We start from the raw sequence: 20,966 nt of genomic DNA, 5'->3' as shown, positions 1-20,966 counted from the left end.
GGGGGGCGCTATGGGGGACTTTTGGGATAGTATTGGAAATGTAATTGAGGAAAATATGTAATAAAAATATTAAAAAAAAAAAAGAAAAACCAAAAGAAGAAAGAGAGAGAGAGAGAGAGAGAGAGAGAGAGAGAGAGAGAGAGAGAAAGAAAGAAAGAGAAAGAGAGAGAGAGAGAGAAAGAAAAAGAAAAAAGAAAAAGAAAAAGAAAAAGAAAAAGAAAAAGAAAAAGAAAAAGAAAAAAGAAAAGGAACAAATGCGTTCCCTATAGGTGAGGCTAGAGAGAACAGGAGGAAGGCAGACTACCAGGGCTGGGCTGTGGGTTGCTGGGTCGTCGGCTCCATGAGCACCTGCCTAGTGTGCCTGAGTCTATCCACAGCATCCCAGGTTTTAAGAGCAAACTCACATGTCTTCCTTTGCTCATTTCTGTATCTCCACTGTTCTGTTTGGATGGAGTTAGATGCATGTGAGGACACGTGAACCCTCTTTCAGCCTCTGCAGCTCGGATTTCCCATTTGTCGTATGTGTATCTGGGCAGGTGAGAATTCCTCATCTGCCACTGTATAAGACAGAAGAGTGACACCGCCTGCAGAGTCCTTAAATGGTCATTTTTAAGAGTTGAGTGTGGTGGTGTGCACCTGTGGTCACAGTACGCAGGAGAGATCGGGGCAGGAGGATTGCCAGGAGTTGAAAGCCATTCTGACTTTCTAAGTTCAAAACCTTGTTTCCCCTCCCAAAAAAAGTAATTCTAAGTTTTAAGTAATAATTAGTAAGACCACTTCTGTGAGCCCCAAATAACTAAATAGTGAGCAATTAAAGTGATGTTAAGAAAGGTAGTTCAGAAATACACAGCTTTAGGGGGATGGAAAGCCGGCTCAGTGGTTAAGAACACTTGATAGACTTGGAAAGGGCCCAGAGTTCAGGTCCAAGCACCCAATCTGCTGCTCACAAACAAGGTAAACTCCAGTTCCAGGGGATCCAATGCCCTCTTCTTCACCTACAGAGGCTTACACTCATGTGCTCACACACATACACACACACACACATACACACACATACACACATATACACACATATACACACATACACACATATACACACACATATACACACATACACACACATATACACAAACACACACATACATGTACACACATGCATACACACATACACACACATAAACACATACACACATTAATTAAAAATAAATATTTTTATTTATAATATATTTAAAATATAATAATTTTTAAAATTATTCATATTCACAAGAAATGAATATGGGACATAGTGGGGTTGACTATATAAGATAAGTAACAGAGAAATATTTTGAATGATTTTGTGCCCATAACTAATATAAATGAAATGCATTCATTCCATGGACAACAAATATTGTCTGACTTCACTGTGCTGTTATCTGAGTCTTCGGTACACCTAACTGACAAGACACTTCTCATAAATATTCATCAGCATCGTGGCTGATGGTGTGATCTACTTGACTTCCCGATAAAACCTCTCAAGAACAGCTTGCATTGAAACAGAAATCCTTTGTAAACAAAAGTAAAGTCACAGATCCAATCTCAGGAGGACTGTGCCAAGTGCAAAGGCTGTCTGAATACAAATATTTGTATATGAAAACACCTACCAATAGGCAAGCAACCCCTAATAAATATACAACTATCTATACAGAAAATGAACACTCAGCAATTACCACACAGGTCAGCAGTAGGCACGAAAACGACTTTTCCTGGATCCTGAGTTCTTTGGCACAAGAGCACTGGCACATTTAGCTTGTCCTTTGTAACCACAACATAAAGCAAACTTTTAGGGTCTGCAGAGAAAACAGAACAGACACCAGGCCCAGCAGTGGGCATCAACGCCTAGCAAGACAGCCTTGCCCTAGTTGTAAAGCCAGCTGGCAGCCCACTGGGTGAAGTACAGTCACACTGTGTTCCCAGAGCTCATATTAAACAGGTGAGCTTCCCCCGAAGTCCCTGCAGACAGCGTGATCTAAAAAACAAACTCTCTAAAGCGAACAAAGAAGAATATTGGCATAGAGCAGATTAAGGTGCGACCACTTCTTCCATCTCGGGACTCAAACTGGGTTTGGTTTTCTTCTAAAAGTAGGAAAGGTGTGGTTGGAAAGACACCACAGGTGTCCTCGGAGCTCTGGGAACCATCCCAGTACCCACTCAGAGAAGCAGAGGCCAGGATATCATCACAGTTGCTGGCTGAGTCCAGCATCCTCCCTCGATGGTGCCTCCCACACCCTGTAAATATGGTAGCAAGGTGCCAGCCATAAGTTCTGCTGTGTGCAGGAAACACTCACCACACTGTGACTACAGTGCAACTGAGGCAGGCTGGCTTCCCTGCAAGAACAACTCCCCACAAAGCCCACTCCGCTTTCTGAGGGCATCAAATACAGATGACCTCAGAACTTCCAGTTGCCCCTGGCAGCTCCTGGCTTCCCTGGGGAGTGAAGAGTAAGAAAGATTTTGGGTGGGGAGGCAAAACAATACTGTTTCTTTGCAGAACCATGGCTTGCAGCAGTGGAGTCTACTAAATAAATGGATTTGCTTGGGAAGATTCCAAGCATATCAAGTTGTAGCCATGGCCGAGGTAGGCTGGTAGCAAATGGCTTTATGTGAGAGAAGCTGTAAGTGGTATTGAGGAAAACAACTTGTCATGTGCTGGGCGAGCACGCCACCCATAGACATGGGATTTTCTCTTCTTGTTTCACTGCACTCCCTTCCTTCCCTCCTTTCTTCCTCTTCTTTCCCCTTCTCTTTCTTTTGAGGCAGGGTCTCTCTGTGTAGTTCTGGCTATCCTGCAGCTTGCTATGTACACCAGATTGGACCCAAACTCAGAGAGATCTTTCTGCCTCTGCCTCCCAAGTGCTGCAGTTAAAGATGTGTATTGTAAGATATTTGATCACATTGTGAACCCTGAAGTTGTGTTATTTACTGAAAATATCTGTTTCTAGTTGTGGTGTGGCTCAGTCCTTAGGACGCACCTTTAATTCCAAACAAGGAAGGTCAAGTTAGTTTGTAGAAGGAAGCATCCATGTTTGAAAGTGATGTATAATTGAGTGGCAGACAAAGTGATGAATCAAAGAAAGATCTGACATAATAAGCTATGCCCAACTCTCACAAGAAGAGAGAGGAAAGGGAAGCTACTTGAGGGGCAGTGCAGAGAGATGAAGAGGCAGTTTTACCAGGAGAGTTTTACAGAGACAGACTGAAGAGAGAACAAGGTAGGCATAGGTGAAGATAGAACAAGTCAGAGAATGAGAAGGAGCCAGAAGATTAGAGCAAATTGCCAAAGTAATTATGAGGCCAAGCAGAGCACTTCAGGAGAGGCAGTGAGAGAGAAGCCAGATTGAATCAGACAGTGGGGAGAGAAGTTTTGAGCCAGAACAACTGAACTGAACCAGCCCGCCAGAGCTCAGAAAGAAAAAAAGGGGCTGGGGGTGGGGGGTGAGCCTATTTAGCATTAAGTCTCAGAGGCTGAAAACATTCTAGGCCTAGATAAGATTGTAGGAAGGCTTCCAGGACTAGTCCTAGGTTAGCTGACTGAGACAGTAAGCCTCCAAGACAACAATTACTACAGGAGAGTAAAAGTCACTTCTACAGGTGTGGGCCTTCATATCCCGCTATTCTGCCCCACGTGCTATCTAAAGCTCCCCAGTCAGCTTCCTGCAGGTCCAACACAACATACCTCTGGCTGGTGCCAGTGCCCCTCAGACCCAGCAGGCGACTGAGTGGCCTCTAACCACTGCTCTTGCTGTCTTGGCCCTGGGGACCCCTCCATGCCCAGTTCTCCCATGGATTATCTTCTGCTGCCTGAACTTGCTCCATTCACCCCATGAGTCCCACACCTGCTCTATATTTACACCGGGCTTGACCATAGATGACTGACAGACAGACAGATAGCTGCCCCAAGTGAACATTCCAAGGTGCCAGGCATGCACTGGAGTTCTCCAGAGACTCTCACATCCATATGTGCCCCTCTAGAGACAAGTTTATAAACACACAAGTGGATGATTCTCCAGACCTCCCTGGTGTGCTGTTCGGAGGCTTCTCTCATACACCTTTTCTTCGCTCACGCCTGCTACAGACCCCATGTCCTACTCTGACCCATCTGCTGAGGACCCAATCTGCTCTCTCAGTACCACCCCACTGTACAGCCCCAACAGAGGAATTAATGATATGCTTTCACCTCTGTCCAAGGCCCTCCAGCTCTAATACCACAGCTACTATGATGTCACCGTGTCTAACATGGTGGCACGTAGTAGAGTCTCAATAAACACGTGAATGAATGAGTGGCTCGTTCACAGTGATCATCGGTGATTGCTTTAGTACCTGATTTTAAAGCGATTACACTAAAACAGATACTGGCAAGATTAGGGGAAGAATGGAAAACATGTATGAAAAAAATAGTAAAGGAAGGAAGAATATGCCTATTACCGGCTGGGTTATAGAGGAAGGTAACTAATTGTAGGTTAAAGAAATTCAATGCTAACATCCAGATGGAGACTATTTGTACACCAGAAAGGCCAAGTTTCTGACAGTTACATTAGGCAAATGCAAAGCTTTCCTTTTTTTCCATATAAAATGGAAACAGATATTTAATGTTCTATTCCATCCTTCCAAGTAAAAGTCCATCACTCATGATATGTGTGTGGGGTGTGTATGTGTGTGTGTGTGTCTGGGTGTGTGAGAGCCAGTGTCTTCCTTAATCATCCTCTACTTCGTTATTTGTTACTATTACTGTGTGTGTGTGCATGTGTGTGTGTGTGAGAGAGAGAGAACCAATGTCTTCCTTAGCCATCCTCCACTTTGTTATTTGGTAGTAGTAGTGTGCACAAGCACGTGTGTGTATGTGTGTTTGTGTGTGTGTGTGTGTGCATGCACAAGTGTACTCTCATGCCATGGTGTGAGTATGGAGGTCAGAAAATGTTGTGAAGTTGACCCTCTCTTTCACTTTTATGTGGGTTCTGGGGAATCAAACTCAGGTCACCAGGCTCAAGATGGAAGTATCTCTTCAGGACAAGCCTTCTCAGCAGCCCCTTCATCTTATTTTTGGGGACAGCATCTCTTACTGTGCCTAGAACTCACTGGTGAGACTAGCTGGCCAACAGGTCCCAGAGTGCCTCCTGTCCTTCTCCCCAGCCCAGCACAGCGACTAAGAGCTGGTGTTATATATGACTTCTCAGATGGGAACTGGAGAGCCAAACTCAGAGCCTCGTGCACGGCAAGCACTTTACCAGCTGAGCCTTCTTTTTCTCCCTAATTGTTACCGCACTCCTTAGGAGCATTTGAAAACCCACACACTGTCCCAGACAGCACTCTGGGGCTCAGGGGAGGAGGCTCAGTCTGCTTCTATACCCATTCCTTGCACCTCTACCAGCATCCTTCACTGCTCGGCACTGGCCACGAAGGAAGCAAAAATAACTAAACAGAGAACCCAGCATCCATGGAGTTTGGGCTTTGTAACAGACCAAATGGTTTAGAAAACAGGAAGTAACCTACATAGAGGCCTGGGGACATAGGATCCTGGGACTGTCAACTAGTTACCAGACTCTCTCCTTGTGAGTGTGGCAAATGTCTTCCTTTCATGGTGTCAATGTGTCTGTCTATAAAACACCCTCTTCAAGAGCAGGGAAACGTCTTCAGCTGTCCAATCCATGCATAAAACAATCAAATCACCAGACATCTAACTTAAAGCAATGCTCAAGGAAGCGCACAAAAGAGCTTCCATAGCCAATACACAGCACACTTCCACCCACAGACCGAAACTTTCTCTTAAGTCTGAGACTCTGCAATCCTGGGGCTTCAGGTGACCCCAAGGTCCCAAAATACAGAGGGAGCTGATGCGTGTACACCAACTTCTTTCGGATTCCTTTTTATTTTTAAAGTATAACCTGTCATTTTGGTTTTCTCAACATGCACACAGGTTAAGAACACAACTTGGAGTATGAGGTCCTGACGCTTGCTTTCATGTTAACCGGTCTGGCCTGCCGGGCCCGTTTTTTTAGCATCAGTGAGGGGGCGGCTACCCCTGGCATCATCTGCTGTTACACAGGCAATGCTATTACTGAAAACTGTCAATTGTCTTCAAGAAACCTTTGATGTGTGGACTACCGGAGTCTCTCTCTGACCAGACACTGATGGATTTTATATGTGTGAGAGGTTATGTTTCAAAGAGAAATGAAATGCTGGATCCAAGCTGTTTGTCTTCACGGCACCTATAACTCTGCCTGGCTGTGAGAACAGGACCCTGTCATGCTCAGATCCTCTGTGGTCTCCTCGCTCCCTCTCTCCTCTACAGATTCACTTTAATTCTAGGACACGCCTATTTATTGATTCTGAACTACCTAGAAAAACAACTTGAGCTCACAAAATCATTTTATTATATGTCTTTACTACAAAATTCAATCTAAAAATAGTCAGCTATAAGGCAAAAATATTTAATAACATTTTTCTTATACATTAATTTTAATGTATTTTGGAAAGTTTATACACATACCAGCTTTCCTTCAGAAACTTCAATAAGCTGGGTTTTTTTTTCAACATTTAAAAATTCTTAGTATCTGATCAATGTAAGGAACAGCACACAGCCGTGAGAAGAGGGGCCTAGAGGCTTGATTGGCAAAGTGCTTTCTGCACAAGTCTGAGGACCTGAGTTCGATCCCCAGCTCCGATGTAAGAAGCTGGGCACAGTGGTACCTCTTGTAACTCCAGCACTTGGGGAGACAGATGAAGGCAGATCCTCGGGCCCACTGTTCACCAGTCTAGCCTAACTGTCCAGTTCCAAGACAAATGAGAAACAGTGTCTCGAAAATAAGTTGCTACCGTGGAATAAGCATCAAGGTTGTCCTCTAGTATAAACTCAAATACACACACACACATACACACACGCACACACGCACTCACACATGCACACACCCAGGCACGCCGTGAGAGGTACTGGAAGAGTCGCAAGAAAGGCCATCCACTGCAGACGGTAATACCATAAGAAGTCAAGGCTGCTCTAAACAGCTCCTAGTTCTTCCCCATTGTAACTGGTAGGTGTGAGGCTATTTAACACTAATTAATGTAAGTTTCCAGGGAGAACAAGGAGAGAGGCTAGTAGAACACGGGTTTCTTAAACTTCTTCCAGTCTTCCTGTGGCACATGCCAGTGGGAGCTGCTTCTTGGAACATGTTCCACAAATGGAGACTCTAGATGAGGGGCACGGTGCCAGTCTTCAGGGAGTTAACAGTCTCTCAGGAGGCAGGTGTGCCCTTGATCACAGGGTGTGTGTGTGTGTGTGTGTGTGTGTGTGTGTGTGTGTGTGTGTGTGTGTTTATGTGTGCATGTGCATACATGTGTGTATATTTATGTGCACACACGTTCATGTGGTGAGAAGGCATATCTGTGTAGATGTGGAAGCCAGAGGTTGGCATCAGGTATGTTCCTCAAGTCTTTTCCATCTTATTTTCTTTTTGAGACTGTCACTTACCAAAGCTGGAGCTCAGTATCAGCTAAAATGGCTGGCCAGGGAGCCCCTCCACCCCCCTGGGCTCCTTCTGTGAGCATCCCCCCAGAGCTGAGATTACCAACGTGTGCACACACAGCTTCTTTCATGGCTGCCAGGGAACCAAACTCAGGTACTCAGACTTACACAGCAAGCATTTTACCAACAGGGCCATCTCTCTAGCCCAGTCACAAGAATCCTGCTACCAGCATTGATTGTGTAGGACACAGGCTTCCCCGGTGTCTCTCGAGAGTTGACAGATGTGCCAGGTGGTGGTGGTGCACGCCTTTAATCCCAGCACTTGGGAGGCAGAGACAAGCGGATTTCTGAGTTCGAAGCCAGCCTGGTCTACAAAGGGAGTTCCAGGACAACCAGGACTATACGGAGAAACCCTGTCCCGGAAAAAAAAATAGTTGACAGATGTCCTGATTTTATAATCATCAATACCCAGGATGCTATTTTTGCATAAATACATAGAAAAATGGCAACACTGTATTTGGGGGTCGTTTCAGAAACTGTTAGAAATTCTGTCCCAATCCCAAGTCAAATTTCACTGAATTATTCTTTATGATACTCGAGCCAGCAATTTAAACCGTTCTTAAAGTCAATCATTCCAAAACATTACAAATATTACTAATTTTATACTTGATGTTGAGTAACAGCAACATGAAAAAATTAAAAAGCCTTTAGGTTTTTGTAATTGAATTGTGTGCTTTCATAAAAGCAGAAAAGCTTTAATGTAAAAAAAAAAAAGCACTACAATTCATAAAGCATAATAGTCTTGAATCAGAGCCACAGTGTTTTACTCAAGGTGTGTCAAGGTTAAAGGTCACGGCAGCACGCGAAGGGCAAAGTGTACATGGTTTGTATTAGGAGCCAACCCTGCAGTGACATCACATTAGGAAACAGCCACAGACACGGCCAGAAACACCTCAGGTTTGTCACCTGTTTGCTTTTGAATTAATTTTTAGTTGTATGTTCAGAAACCTTTCTGTTGCCAACTGTTTTGTGACCCGCCCCCCCCCCATTCAGTTACACAACCCTGTGTGGGTTGACACGCACTCTCTAAGAATCTGTAATGCAGATTCTCATATCTCACTGCAGAGAGATGATCAAAACGGTTCTGCTTCAGAGACTCAAGGAAATCACAAAACTACCACCTCCAACTAACCGCCACTTCATACTATAATTTAATACAGAATCGAAGCTGGTTGCATCCCAAGCAGGCAAGCTGGAATCGTTCTTAACTCAATATTAGGACAAAGGGCTAATAATGATTTGGAAGTAGAGTGAATCTGAATTTTCATTCTGTGAATAACACCAAAGTGTCTTCTGGAGGAATTACAGGCGACACAGAAAATCATTCACATTTACTTTAATATTAGCCCCCCCCCCAAAAAAAAGAGCACTTTAAAGATGAGGAGTGGCCAGGGATGGGGATGTAATTCAGTTCAGAGAGGTTTGCCTGGAACATCCAAAGCTCAGGGAGTGGGGGGGTGGCACTCTCCTCCATCCCCAGCACTTATGAGGAGGATCAGAAGTTCAAAGTCACCTTATTAGCTGGTGGGCAGCCAGTCTGCAATACATGAGATCATGTCTCAAAAAAAAAATTAAATGAATAGATAAAACATTAAAATAAAGTAAAAAGTGAAAGTGTGGGTCATAGATCCCCAGAGTCCTTAGGGGATCCGCCTGATGTTCAGCCAGACAAGCAACTGCCTAGGATAATAAATGTCCAGAACCCAGCGGGTCACCACAGTAGGCTTTTTCTCTAATGAGTCGCTGGGTGATCACGAAGCTTCTTCCATATCAGCTCCTCCATCTGAGGAACTCGGTCCCCAAGATGGCCAGAGCAACAGAGCAGAGTGGAGGTAGTGCCTGACCTTTAGCTGCCTCGCATAAGAGATGACACAGAGCATTCCCACCCAAGGATCTAAATCGATTTGGCTCAATCTGCTGAGAATCTCTGGAAAGTGCAGACACGCCCCTACTCATGGCTGTCCTGCCTAGAGGAGAGGAACACTGATGCCTATCTGCATCCTCTTGGCAGCTGAGTGCTGCTTCAATACTCTAAACTGCTCAGCTCCTCTGATCTTCACCAAACATGGACAAGCCATGCCCCTGCAACCAGAGAAAGCCCTCTAACAGGGTCAAGATGGCTAGCAAAAGACAGGAGAGGTGGTGTGATTAGGGACCTGGACAGGAACCATGGTGTCAGCTGAGAAAGGATATCTTGGGTATCTGGCAAGACCCAACTCTCTCTGCCACACAGAAACTGAAGCTCCAGGGTGCTCTAGCTGCACACACCTGAAGTCAGTACACACACACACAGAGAAAGAGAGAGAGAGAGAGAGAGAGAGAGAGAGAGAGAGAGAGAGAGAGAGAGAGAGAGAGAGAGAGACTCTCTACCAGCTTCACCTAAGCCATCTGCACAGCCACTCCTAAAACCCTGTCAACCTTGAAGCCCAAAGACACTTCCTGTAGAGTCCTACAGGAGCAGTGCCTGTGGGGTCTGCTCCCTTGGAGAGGTGCTATGGTAGAGGTGGGCTACATAAGGTGCAAGGATCCTGTTCTTAAGGAGTGTACAGTTTGGGGGAGAGGCAGGTATGCACTTGATCTCAGGACTTTTCTCTGTGTGTGTGTGTGTGTGTGTGTCTGTGTGTCTGTGTGTCTGTGTGTCTGTGTGTGGGTATGTGTGTCTGTCTGTGTGTCTGTTGTGTGCATGTGCGTGTGTATGCATATGCATACATGCTCTTGTGGAAGCCAGAGGGTGATATTGGGTGTTTCCCCATGCACTTGCTTCCTGGTTTTTTTCTTTTCCTTTTTGACACATTCCCTCCCTCAAGCCAGACAGAGGTCACTTTCAGCTAAACAGTCTGGCCCAGTCACAAGATCCCCAGCACCAATCCCAGCAGAAGCAGAGGAAAGAGCTCCGTGCTTTCATGGGAGTTTCAGCAATTCTGCTTTGATTCTCCTCCCCAAGTCAATGAGGCTGAAAGTCCAACCCTGGTGAAAAGAGGAAAGAAAAAGGCACTTGGGCATGCTGGCGCATGGTGCTTCCTTCAGCTGGTATTTTAGGTTAGCCATTATAGAGAAAGAAAACACAGGACTATGTTTAAAAACATTTTCCTTTTTTATTTTCTAATTTATTCTCTCTCAGTGTTTGTGTGTGTGTGTGTGCATGCACACGCACGCTAGCACATGTGTGGTAGTCAGAGGACACCTTGCTGGAGTTGGTTCTGTCCTTTCACCAGGCAGATGCCATTGGCCGGGCAACTTCATAAGATTTGGTTGCAAGTGCATTTACCCACTAAGCCACCTACCTCACCAGCCCTAATATTTCATACTGAACATCTCAGTTACCATAAGACTTTTCTCTAGAAGTCACACACAGGTTTGTTTTATGACATTTTATCTCTATGTTTCCTGTCCTTTCTTTTCCCTTCCTCAGTGTGTAGAGTTTCCATCTGCCACTCCCCACAAGAATTTTAAGCCTCTCTGCCTTAAGATACTGAGTGGAAAGTTTACTGGGCTCTTAAAGTTGAAGCCAGATAATGAATCTCACAGCATTGATATGACAGCTTCTATGTCAAAACCATCCATAATTTTCTCAACTTCTTTTCACTTTCCTTAAAAATGTAGGAGACCCAAAAAAAAAAAAAATGTAGTCCTAATTAGGCAAAGTGTTTCAGACCCAACAAGTCAGAAGCAGCAGACACAAAAGACAGGATAGTAACTCTACCAGATCCATCCAGGAAGAAAAGAACAGACACAAGATGCACAAGGATTTCAATGACTGGTTTCAGAAATTTCACGTCAGAGAAGATAGATGGTAAATGCTGTTGGGTACCTGCGGTTCTCATCCTCCATTTGAGTCCTGTATCCTCTCCATGGATACCTGTGGTCCTCATTAAAGTCCTGTATCATCACCATGGATACCTGTAGTTCTCATCTCCAGCAGCAGCAGCAGCACCAACCACCCCAATCTCATCCTTTCCATCAATCCCCACATGCAGTAAGTCTCCAAGTCCTGTTGCTGTAGCACCAGACAGTCTCCTAAATTTGATGCCTCTTCCTCCCCGTTCCCATAGCAACTGCTTCAGCACCTACTCATCACTCCTGCTCATCACATCCGACCTCAGCACCCACCCCATCACATCCAACCTCATCCTATTGCAGACCTACCCCAGCCTGGTCTCTTCAGCCTTGCTTCCTGCTCCGACCAGCCCTTGGCAAAGCAATGTCTCTCAACCACAGAGCTGAGAGTTTAGCTTAGAGTTGTAGTGATTCCCAGGAAAGCCTGACTTACTAGGAACCACAGGTCCTCAAACACTGCCCTAACTTTGTACTTTGATTTTCATTATGCCCTTTAAAAAATATTATGAATCATTCACGTGACTGTGTTCTGGTCAAGTTTTGCCATATATATTTCCCCCATATGTATTCTTGAACTATCAATGTAATTTGCTTAAGGAAATGTGTTTGTATGTGTGTGTGCATGTGTGCATGTGTGTGTGTGTGCGTGCGTGCGTGTGTGTGTGTGTGTGTGTGTGTGTGTGTGTGTGTGTGTGTGTTGTGTGTATTTGAGACATGACCCCTCTATGTAGATCTGACTTTTCTGGGACTCATTATGTACCATGGCCTAGCTTTGAACTCACAGAGATCCCCCTGCCTCTGATTTCCAAGAGAAAATAATGGTTTTAATTTTTACTTATGTGCATGTGTATTTATGTATGTGTGTGCTTGTTTGCACATACTCGTGGAGGTCAGGGGTCAATACTCTGTGTCTTTCTCAACCACTATTTCATTGAATCCAGAGCTTGCCTTTTAGGCTAGCCTGTCTGGCCTCCCCAGGCCCTGCCTTCCCAACTCTGGGGTCACGGGTGTGCACCACCTCTCCCAATTTTGCTTAATTTTATGAAGATAGGTGCTGAAAATTGAACTCAGGTCCTTTTGCCTGTTTGGCAAGTACTTTACAACTGAGCCTTCTCCCACAAAAGTCACTAAAATAGTTATCTAGTAAAAAAAAATAACAAAGAAAAATGGTAATGTGGAGAGATTGAACTGAAGAGAGAATTGAGTCATCACATAGGCCGTGGGCAGGATACACAGCACACCACACTCATAAGGCCCTGCAAGGGGCTTTCAGAGACAGAACCAGAGGCTGTTTCAACAAAAACAGTGCCCATCAGATCAAACTCAGGTCCTGAACTTATTCAATTTATAGCTACCGTGATGGTGTCCGTAGATGTTTGAGTTGGGTTTATAGTCACAGAATAGCACTAAGCATCAAGACTGTTGAGCGCCACCATGAGTGTGAGCCGCGTTATAATGATAACAATGTAAGCCACACTAGGAAACCAAATCATTTTCTTTCTTCCTTTAAAGAGATCAGTGGGTTGCTCCCATTGGAGACACTCTAGCCTCAGACAAATGTGGAAGGAGCTGAGCAATTCTTCTATTTATTTACTTATTTGTTTATTTTTAATTTTTGCTTCTATGAGGGTGTTCCCCCATCCACCCACCCACCCACTCCCACTTCCCGTTTGTGGCATTCCCCTACACTGAGGCATGCAGCCTTCACAGGACCAAGGGCCTCTCCTCCCATTGATGTCCACAAGGCCATCCTCTGCTACATATGCGGCTGGAGCCATGGGTCCCTCCATGTGTACTATTTGGTTGGTGGTTTAGTCCCTGGGAGCTATAGTGGGTCCGGATGGTTGATATTGTTGTTCCTCCTATGGGGCTGCAAACTCCAAGAGCTGAGCAATTCATAAGCCACTGACTCATTGTACTTCTGGCAAATAGGCTATAGACAAAACCACCAATACATCTACTGCACAGGAGCCAGAGGGCAGGACTCTCATGCTCTGTCAACACTGGTGACTCCACAGCCACATATGTGTTCCCGGTGGTAAGCTGGAGAAACTGTCCCCGCCGGGCCTGTGAGAGGCAGAGAGTGTGAGAGAGTTGTGCCGTTCTTACCTCGGCTTTTAAGAAAACTTCAGCACCACTCAGCCCATCCTTCCTGATGCCGCTTCGTAGGCAGAGCTCTATTCCTACCGAGCCCTTCTCCCCACACTCCATCTCCCAAGTGACTCCCAGCTCAATGAAGACACTCCACACTGTTCCACCGCACCCTCCCATTAAATGTGCGGTTCCCTTATCCTACAATACCACTTTCCATTTGCCTTCTCCTCCACCTCCCTGGCCACTGTAACTCAGCTTCAAGAAGCTGGTTCAGATCCAATCGCACCAGGAAGTTGTCCTCTATTTCCTAACCCTCTCTCTTTGCAATCAGCACATACCAGTTATGCCGAAGAGTAGGTTTCTTTGGGATGCTGCCATGTGTGTGTGTAATGTAATGTAGTGATTACATTTAACCCCCTCCTCATTGCCATCTCTTGTTCCTTACTAGTCTACTTCCTCTTTCCAAATACCTTCCCTTCTAACTTCATGACTCTTTTAAAAGTATAAATTGCAGAGGCTGGAGGGGTGGTTCAGTGGTTAAGGATACTGGCAGCTCTTACAGAGGGCCTGGGTTCACTTGCCAGCATCCAGTCGCCAGCTCACAGCCATCTGTAGCTCCAGTACCAGGGGAGCTAATGTCCTCTTCTGGTTTCCACTGCATCAGGCATAGAGGACACAGTCATACATACAAGAGAAACACCCATACACATAAAATAAAAAGAAGTGATTATTTAATAAATAGAGAGAGGAAGAATTCCATGGATGAAATAAAACATAAATTGTCTGTTTTGAAAAGATTATTACTTTGTTTATTTGTGTGTGTACACGTGTGCGAATTGGTTCTCTCCTTCAGTTGTGAGTTCTAGGATTTGGACTCAGGTTATCAGTTTTGCTGTAAAGTGCCTTCACTGAGCCATCATACCAACCCAGTATATTCTCTCTCTCCCTTTCCCACCCTCCCTCCATCCCTTCCTCTCCCTCCCTCTCTCTCCTTGACTTATTTTTGCTGAGCATGATAACGCCCAGTTTAATTTGTTTCCGTTTCATCTTTCTTTGTGTTGAATTCACTATAGACACATTGTAGACACATTTGTAGACACACCCTGTTTCCATTATCTGTTCACCCTTGATGGACATGCAGATCCCATACCCTGATTATTGTGAATAGCACTACAATAAACACAGGCATCCAATATTATATTTCTACTATGTACTGATTTTGATTATTGACTTTGGTTACATATTTATGAGCAGTATAAGTGGATCACGTGTTTGTGGTATTTTCAGGGTTGTTTGTTTTTAAGACCTTCCATATTGATTTCCATAGTGCTTGACTGATTTATAATCCCATCTACAGTGCATAAAGGTTGTCCCCCACCCCCACCAACATCTGTTATTTGTTTTCTGGAAGACAAACGTTCTGACTGGAGTGACCTAGAATCTCAGTGTGCACCCTCATTGCCCATTAGCTTTTCTCCCTAGGTTAGAATTATCCATGTCAACATCAGATCATCCCAGGCCCACCACACTGTGATAGGACCAATAACCTGTGTGTTCCTGAATTCGCAAGGCCAGAATGAGAGAGAAGCTGTATTGGCCATTTGGTGGGAAGGAACTGACTCAGGAGGGCTGATTCTAGGACATCTGAAAGCAGCTGGATTAGATCCAACACCCACCAAAGACAACATTCTAATAACAGCATCCCTTGGCTGTCTTCAGCTCAGGTCCTAGCCAGATCCTTCCCAGAGTCCTGAATTGACCTACTGTCATCCCACACACTGCTCAGCCTCCATGAGGGTTCAGAATTTCCCTGGGAAGAAATGACTAAGGACCTTGCATTCAAAGTGCGGTCCCCAAACAAGAAACACCTCCAAGAACTTAGGTGCCAGTAAGAAAAGAGGAATCTTGAGTTCCAAGACATTCTGAATCCAAGTCTCCATTTTTACCTATTTCACCAGATGGTTAAATTACCCAAAGCTATTTAAAAGTTTGGTACAGTCAAAGAATCTCTTCTGCCTAACCATGTTAGTAAGCTCAGTCGTCTTCCATTGGAGCATCTGGTAAGAGTTGTACATCACTGTCTCCTCAGAACAGCTGGAACATACCCATCTTAGCAATAAAGGAAACAAGCTCAGAGTGGGCGGGTCACAGGATCATGTGACTTTGAAATTTCAGAGTCAGGATTTCCAGACAGGTCTGAAAGGCTCCAAAGCCCTCACTCCATAGCCATACAGACTGGGACCTGCCATGCGCAAACGTCTGATAATACTTAGCTTTTGAGATTAATGCCGGTACTTTAGAGACTTCTTGACCCTTCGTGTTCCACTGACCCGGAATTAATCTCTCTTCTCTCTTACTACCCACACGATGGTGTCTCCACACATGCCACTGTTCCCAGGAGATGGCCTCTCATCCCGAGGTAAGCACTTTATAAGCTTGCTCAATAACTATTTGATGAGTTCATGAAAATATTTCCCCTTTAATCATCAAACAATATGAGGTCAGGTGAATGGCTATCATTAAGGAAAGGAAGGTGAAGACTCTAAGATTCCCAGGGAAGTTCAAAGTCTTGCCTGGGGTCTCTGGGAGGCCTCACACACCTAGAATTGGAACCTAAAGCCCCTCCCCAGTTCCCAGGACAGATGCCTTCGTCTTCTTGCTCCACCTTCCTGGATTTCCCACTTCTGACCTACACCGCCAGGCAGTGCATGGAAACATCTCTTTCAAGTTACTCCTCCACAGATACTTTTAGAAGGGCCTGCCACAAGATGGAACAAATTTAGATGTTAACAGGCAGCAACCTGAGAATATGGGGAAACCTGGGCACAAACAGATAGAGCAAGCCCCTGGACCCCAATAAGGGAACTCCTATCAACCAAAGGCCTCTGAGGAAAGCGGCCCTCTCAGCTACAGAGACCTGCTGTGGAAAAGGCCCCTAAGGGGCTCCAAGACCAAGCTGGAGGACACTAGGTCACTCAGCCTGGTGAGGCACCACTGCAGCCTGTGAGTAGGAGGTTCACAAGGCACCTTTCCTTTGCTGCATTTAGGAAGACACTAAGGCTCGTATAAACGAGAAAAGCAAACTATTTTTGCCTGAAACATTATGGGAAACATGAAAGGAAAAATTTCCCCTTAACTGGGCAATGGAAAGATTTTATACACACACACACACACAAACACACATACATATACATGCACACACAGGTATACACACATAGATAGATGCATACACACACACACAAGCACACACATAGACCCACACACAGGCACACATACATACACAGATGCATACACACAGACAAACACAAACATGCATACGCATTCATACATACACACAGGCATATACACATAGACACACACACATGAACACATACATAGATACATACACATACAAACATGCATACACATTCACACACGTATACATACATATACATGCACACACATAGGCACATGCATGCACATACACACAAACATATGCATACACACACATACAAACATGCATATGCACACACAGAGATATAAGAGCTTGGGACAACAGAACAACTCTCCACTTTATTTTTGCTTCTCTGAGTACCAAGTCCAAGGGCTGTCCCACCCAGAACTCTGAGCACTGTGCCAAAGGCACACTGATGAGGCCATGGTGCTGAGGTTTGCCAGTCCTGGGTCTGGGCCACCAAGACCATGAGCCAAGATGAGGCACTGTGAATTCACCCAAAGGCGACTTAGAAGAAGCAAGCTTTCCACTGCTGCTGCTACCAATGCTGCTGGTAAGGAACAGTGGGAGGAGGAAGCACACGAAGAGTGAGAAGGCTCTCAGACATGGTGGCACATATCTGTAATCCCAGCACTCGAGAGGTGGAGGCAGAAGGATCATGAGTTCAAGGCCAGCCTCCGGGACATATATAGTTCAAACTCAGCCTAGTTTACATGAGATCCTCCTTCCAAAAACAAACATGGAAAGAAAGCAGGGAGGGAGGGAAGGGGGGGTGACGACGACATGTGCTGGTTAGTTATTTTGGTCAAGTTGACACAAACCAGGGTCATTTGGGAAAAGGGACCTTCAATTGAGAAAATGCCTCCATAAGACTAATAGTAAGTCTGTGGGCATTTTCTTGATTAATGATTAACGTAGGAGGGCCCAGCTCAACGTGGGCAGTGCCACCTCTGGACAAGTCAGCCTGGGTTATATAAGACCAAGACATGGGGACAAACCACTAACAGCATTCCTCCGTGACCCCTGCTTCTGCTTGTCTACAGGTTCTTGCCCTGAATTCCTGTCCTGATTCCCTGTCATGGCGGACTGTAACCTGTAAGCTAAAATAGACCCTTTCCTTCCCAAGCTGCTTCTGGCCATGGTGTTTATGACAGCAAAGAAGAGCAAACTAGAACAGGAGGGAAATGACTCCATGTTCTGGGGTTTGTTTCCTTGGTTGGTTGGTTGGTTGGTTGGTTGGTTGGTTGGTTGGTTGGTTGGCTGGTTAGTTGGTTGGTTGGTTGGTTGGTTGGTTGGTTGGTTGGTTGGTTTTGCTGTTGTTTCTCAGAATCAGACCCCAAGGAGGAATCCCTATGACAGGGTGTGAGTGTATTCGTTGTTGTTCACAGGAAAGAGTGGTTGGGAACTGCAGAAGCCAGCTAAGACCCAAAAGCAAGCCAAGTGAGGGAAGCAAGACCCTCAAAGATTCTTGGGAGTTAACCATGTAATGACAAAGAAACTTAATGATAAACAAAGAACATTGCGCCTCACTCAGTGTCCTAGTGAGGAGCCTAGGAGGTGACCTAACTAATGTTGTCCTCAAGACCCATTAGTTGTCAGTCAGGGGCCGCCCCAGAGAGATGTGCACTTACAGCCAGTCCTTGCTCTGAACATGTAGCAGCTGAGCAGCGCAAAGGTCAGCCTCCAATGAAGGTAGGGGGTGACTTACAGCTCAGAGCCAAGTACTCGGGGCTCTAATGCGCCACAATAGGACTGTGGAGAGAGAGCTGGACAGTATAACTCAGAAATCACAGCTGCCTCCCTTTGCCCTTCCTCCCGTGGCATCACGCTAACAATACTATCACAGAGAACTTGCTTTGCTGAAGTTGGGAGTAGACAAACCAGCACTCCACAGCCCTGTTTCCTCCCTGGGGATCTGCTTTCTGCTCCCCAAGGAATAACGTGTCCCTCCCTAGAGCTCTGGGAATCTCGCTTCTCTGTGATCCTTAGCCCAACACTAGCCCTAATAGATCGATCACCCCTGTAAAAGCCAACAGACCCACCCCCCGCAGGCCCCAAAACAGTCTCCTTAATGCCAGCATATGTTATAAGAGCGGTTGAGAGTGGGACCTAGCTCCCACTGGACGGCTATCAACCATCAAGTAGAGGACAGAGAATGGTCTGGACTCAGAAGGAGTGAGGCAGAGAAATGACTCACGGTATGGAGCAAGTAACAACCTAATTCCCTCCACAGCTTCTCAGCCCCACTCCCAGCAGGCACATACTCTGGGAAGGTGTCCCCAGACGCCTCTGCCCAGCCCGGGAGCTGCCTCATCCTTTCTCCACCACACCTCGCCCCCAGAGCCAGACGTGGAAAGGAGTGAAAACGTGGGGCTATATTTGAAATGAATTGATGGTTCTATTTCTCCCGCTCTGATCTAGCCTGCTAATTCCCAAACACTCTGCCTGTACTGTTTCTTTCTAACCCCCCTTTGTTCTTCTGTGACTCTCTGGCTAGAAACAGCGCTCTGGAAAGCAGGGTTCAGTAAACCTCTCCACAACTCTTGGGTGACCTTTGACAAGGAGGTAGCTCTAGAGCTTCAAAACAGAGATTCTTTCAGAAAAGGATGGAATGAGGGAGGTCTCTAGGTGACTAGTGCCTCCCCCATGAAGATTAATCAATGACAGCTCCCTCTGTGGTGACTCTTCCTGCAGCCTCCTGTACCTGCCCAGTATGTTTTTTTTTTCAGGAATGGCTTTCTGATTGCCCAGAGGGGAACCGCTCAAGCTGGTGTCACCCCCTAGCAAGTTTCCCGTTGTGTAGAGGGATTGCACAAGTACACACATGCACACAACACACGCAGAGCACACATGCATTCAAATCGCAAGCCTGCACACATGCCTGCACAGTGCATCCCCGTAGGGTCTGCCTCTGTTGCCCCATCGCTCAGAGTGGGGTTCCCGACAGTCACCGAGAGCACTTACCCGGAATGGGAGGCGCAGGGCGACTGGGTGCCGGCGGGGCGGGGGTCGCGGGCGGCGGCGGCGGGCGCAGGACCGGCGCGGCTGGCATGGTTGGCGGCCTGGCTGCAGGTGGCAGCTCTTGGACGTGGCCCGACGGCGGCCAAGCGGGCGCAGGAAGGCGCTGGGACTACTCGCTGCACAGAGCGACTCAGGTCTCCTCTTCCTTTAGGTTGCTGCTGGCGGCGCAAGGACGGTCTCCTCAGCGCGAGCTTGACAACCGCGCTGCTGCTGCCGCCNCCGCCGCCCCGCCCCGCCCCTCCCCGCCCCGCCTCGCCCCGCCTCGCCCTAGGCCACCCGGGGGCGGTGGAGTTGGCAGTGAACTTGAGCAAGCAGGGCGCTCCAGGAGAGCTAGCTGGACAGCCAGTACCCCACAAGATATAACTAACTCTCTCTCTCTCTCTCTCTCTCTCTCTCTCTCTCTCTCTCTCTCTCTCTCTCTCTCATATATCTCCTTTCCTTCCCACCTCCCTTCTCTCTCCTTCCTTCCCTCCTTCCTTCCCCTATTCCCTCTGCCAAGGCTGTTCCAGTCAAGGGACTAGGGGACTGGTTTTGACTTGAGGCTCTACAGCGCTCTCAGTGGGTGACTCCTAAGTCAAGGAGGCCTGGAACCCCAGCAACCCTGCCTCTCCCTGCAGCACAGAGGCCAAACTGTAGGTACGCCACCAAAACGTTCTTTTTGCACCCAGAGTCAAAGTTAGGACACAGGGGAAGAGAGTCAAATAGACGGAGCTTTAGAGATCAGATGATGAATCTTCTACCTTGTCTGACAGAAGTCAAGCAACACCTGATGGCTGGGTGGATAACCATCGTTTCCCTGTGGTTTGGCTTAATACACTCGGCAGTAGGGGTCTTGAGCTCTCAGCTCAAGACAACACACCACAGTGCATTTATCCCACACTTTGCTGCATGCTGTGGGGAAAACTAACTGTTCACATATTCACAACCCCCCCCCCTTATTAACAGAACACCAATTTTAGCTGAAGACATTGCAACCCTCAATAAAGACTGCATTTCCCAGCTGTCCTGGTGCCAAAACTAGCCAATAAGAAAAGGTCTTGGCCAGTGAACTATAACTGGGAAGCTTTATGTGAGACTCTCAAAATGGTTTTGAGGCTAATAGATGCTTTCCGTTGTCCCGTTCCGCTTCCTGCCTAGATAGTCTCATTACTGTGACAAAACACATAAGCTAACCAGTAGCCAATTTTTTTAATTATTTTTTATTATTTTAAATTATGTGCACAAGTATGTGTTGGGAGGTGCACACTG

The 20,966-nt window shown here is 46.2% G+C and overlaps 1 protein-coding gene across 2 annotated transcripts in view; it reads right to left on the bottom strand.

Annotated features, from left to right (window-relative positions):
- The window catches only part of Dclk3 (doublecortin like kinase 3), a 52,098-nt gene extending 32,160 nt beyond the window's left edge, over positions 1 to 19,938 (bottom strand). For both annotated transcript variants that reach the window (XM_029481102.1, XM_021173300.2), the window contains exon 1: positions 19,662 to 19,938. In XM_029481102.1, coding sequence (XP_029336962.1) covers positions 19,662 to 19,749 — 88 coding nt within the window. In that variant the 5' untranslated portion in view covers positions 19,750 to 19,938. The remainder of the gene's footprint in view (positions 1 to 19,661) is intronic.
- Between the last annotated feature and the right edge of the window lie 1,028 nt (positions 19,939 to 20,966).

Source organism: Mus caroli, chromosome 9 (genome assembly GCF_900094665.2).
Source record: "Mus caroli chromosome 9, CAROLI_EIJ_v1.1, whole genome shotgun sequence".
Lineage (NCBI taxonomy): Eukaryota > Metazoa > Chordata > Mammalia > Rodentia > Muridae > Mus > Mus caroli.
Note: the sequence above shows the minus strand (reverse complement) of the source record. Positions and strands in the feature narration are given on the sequence as shown.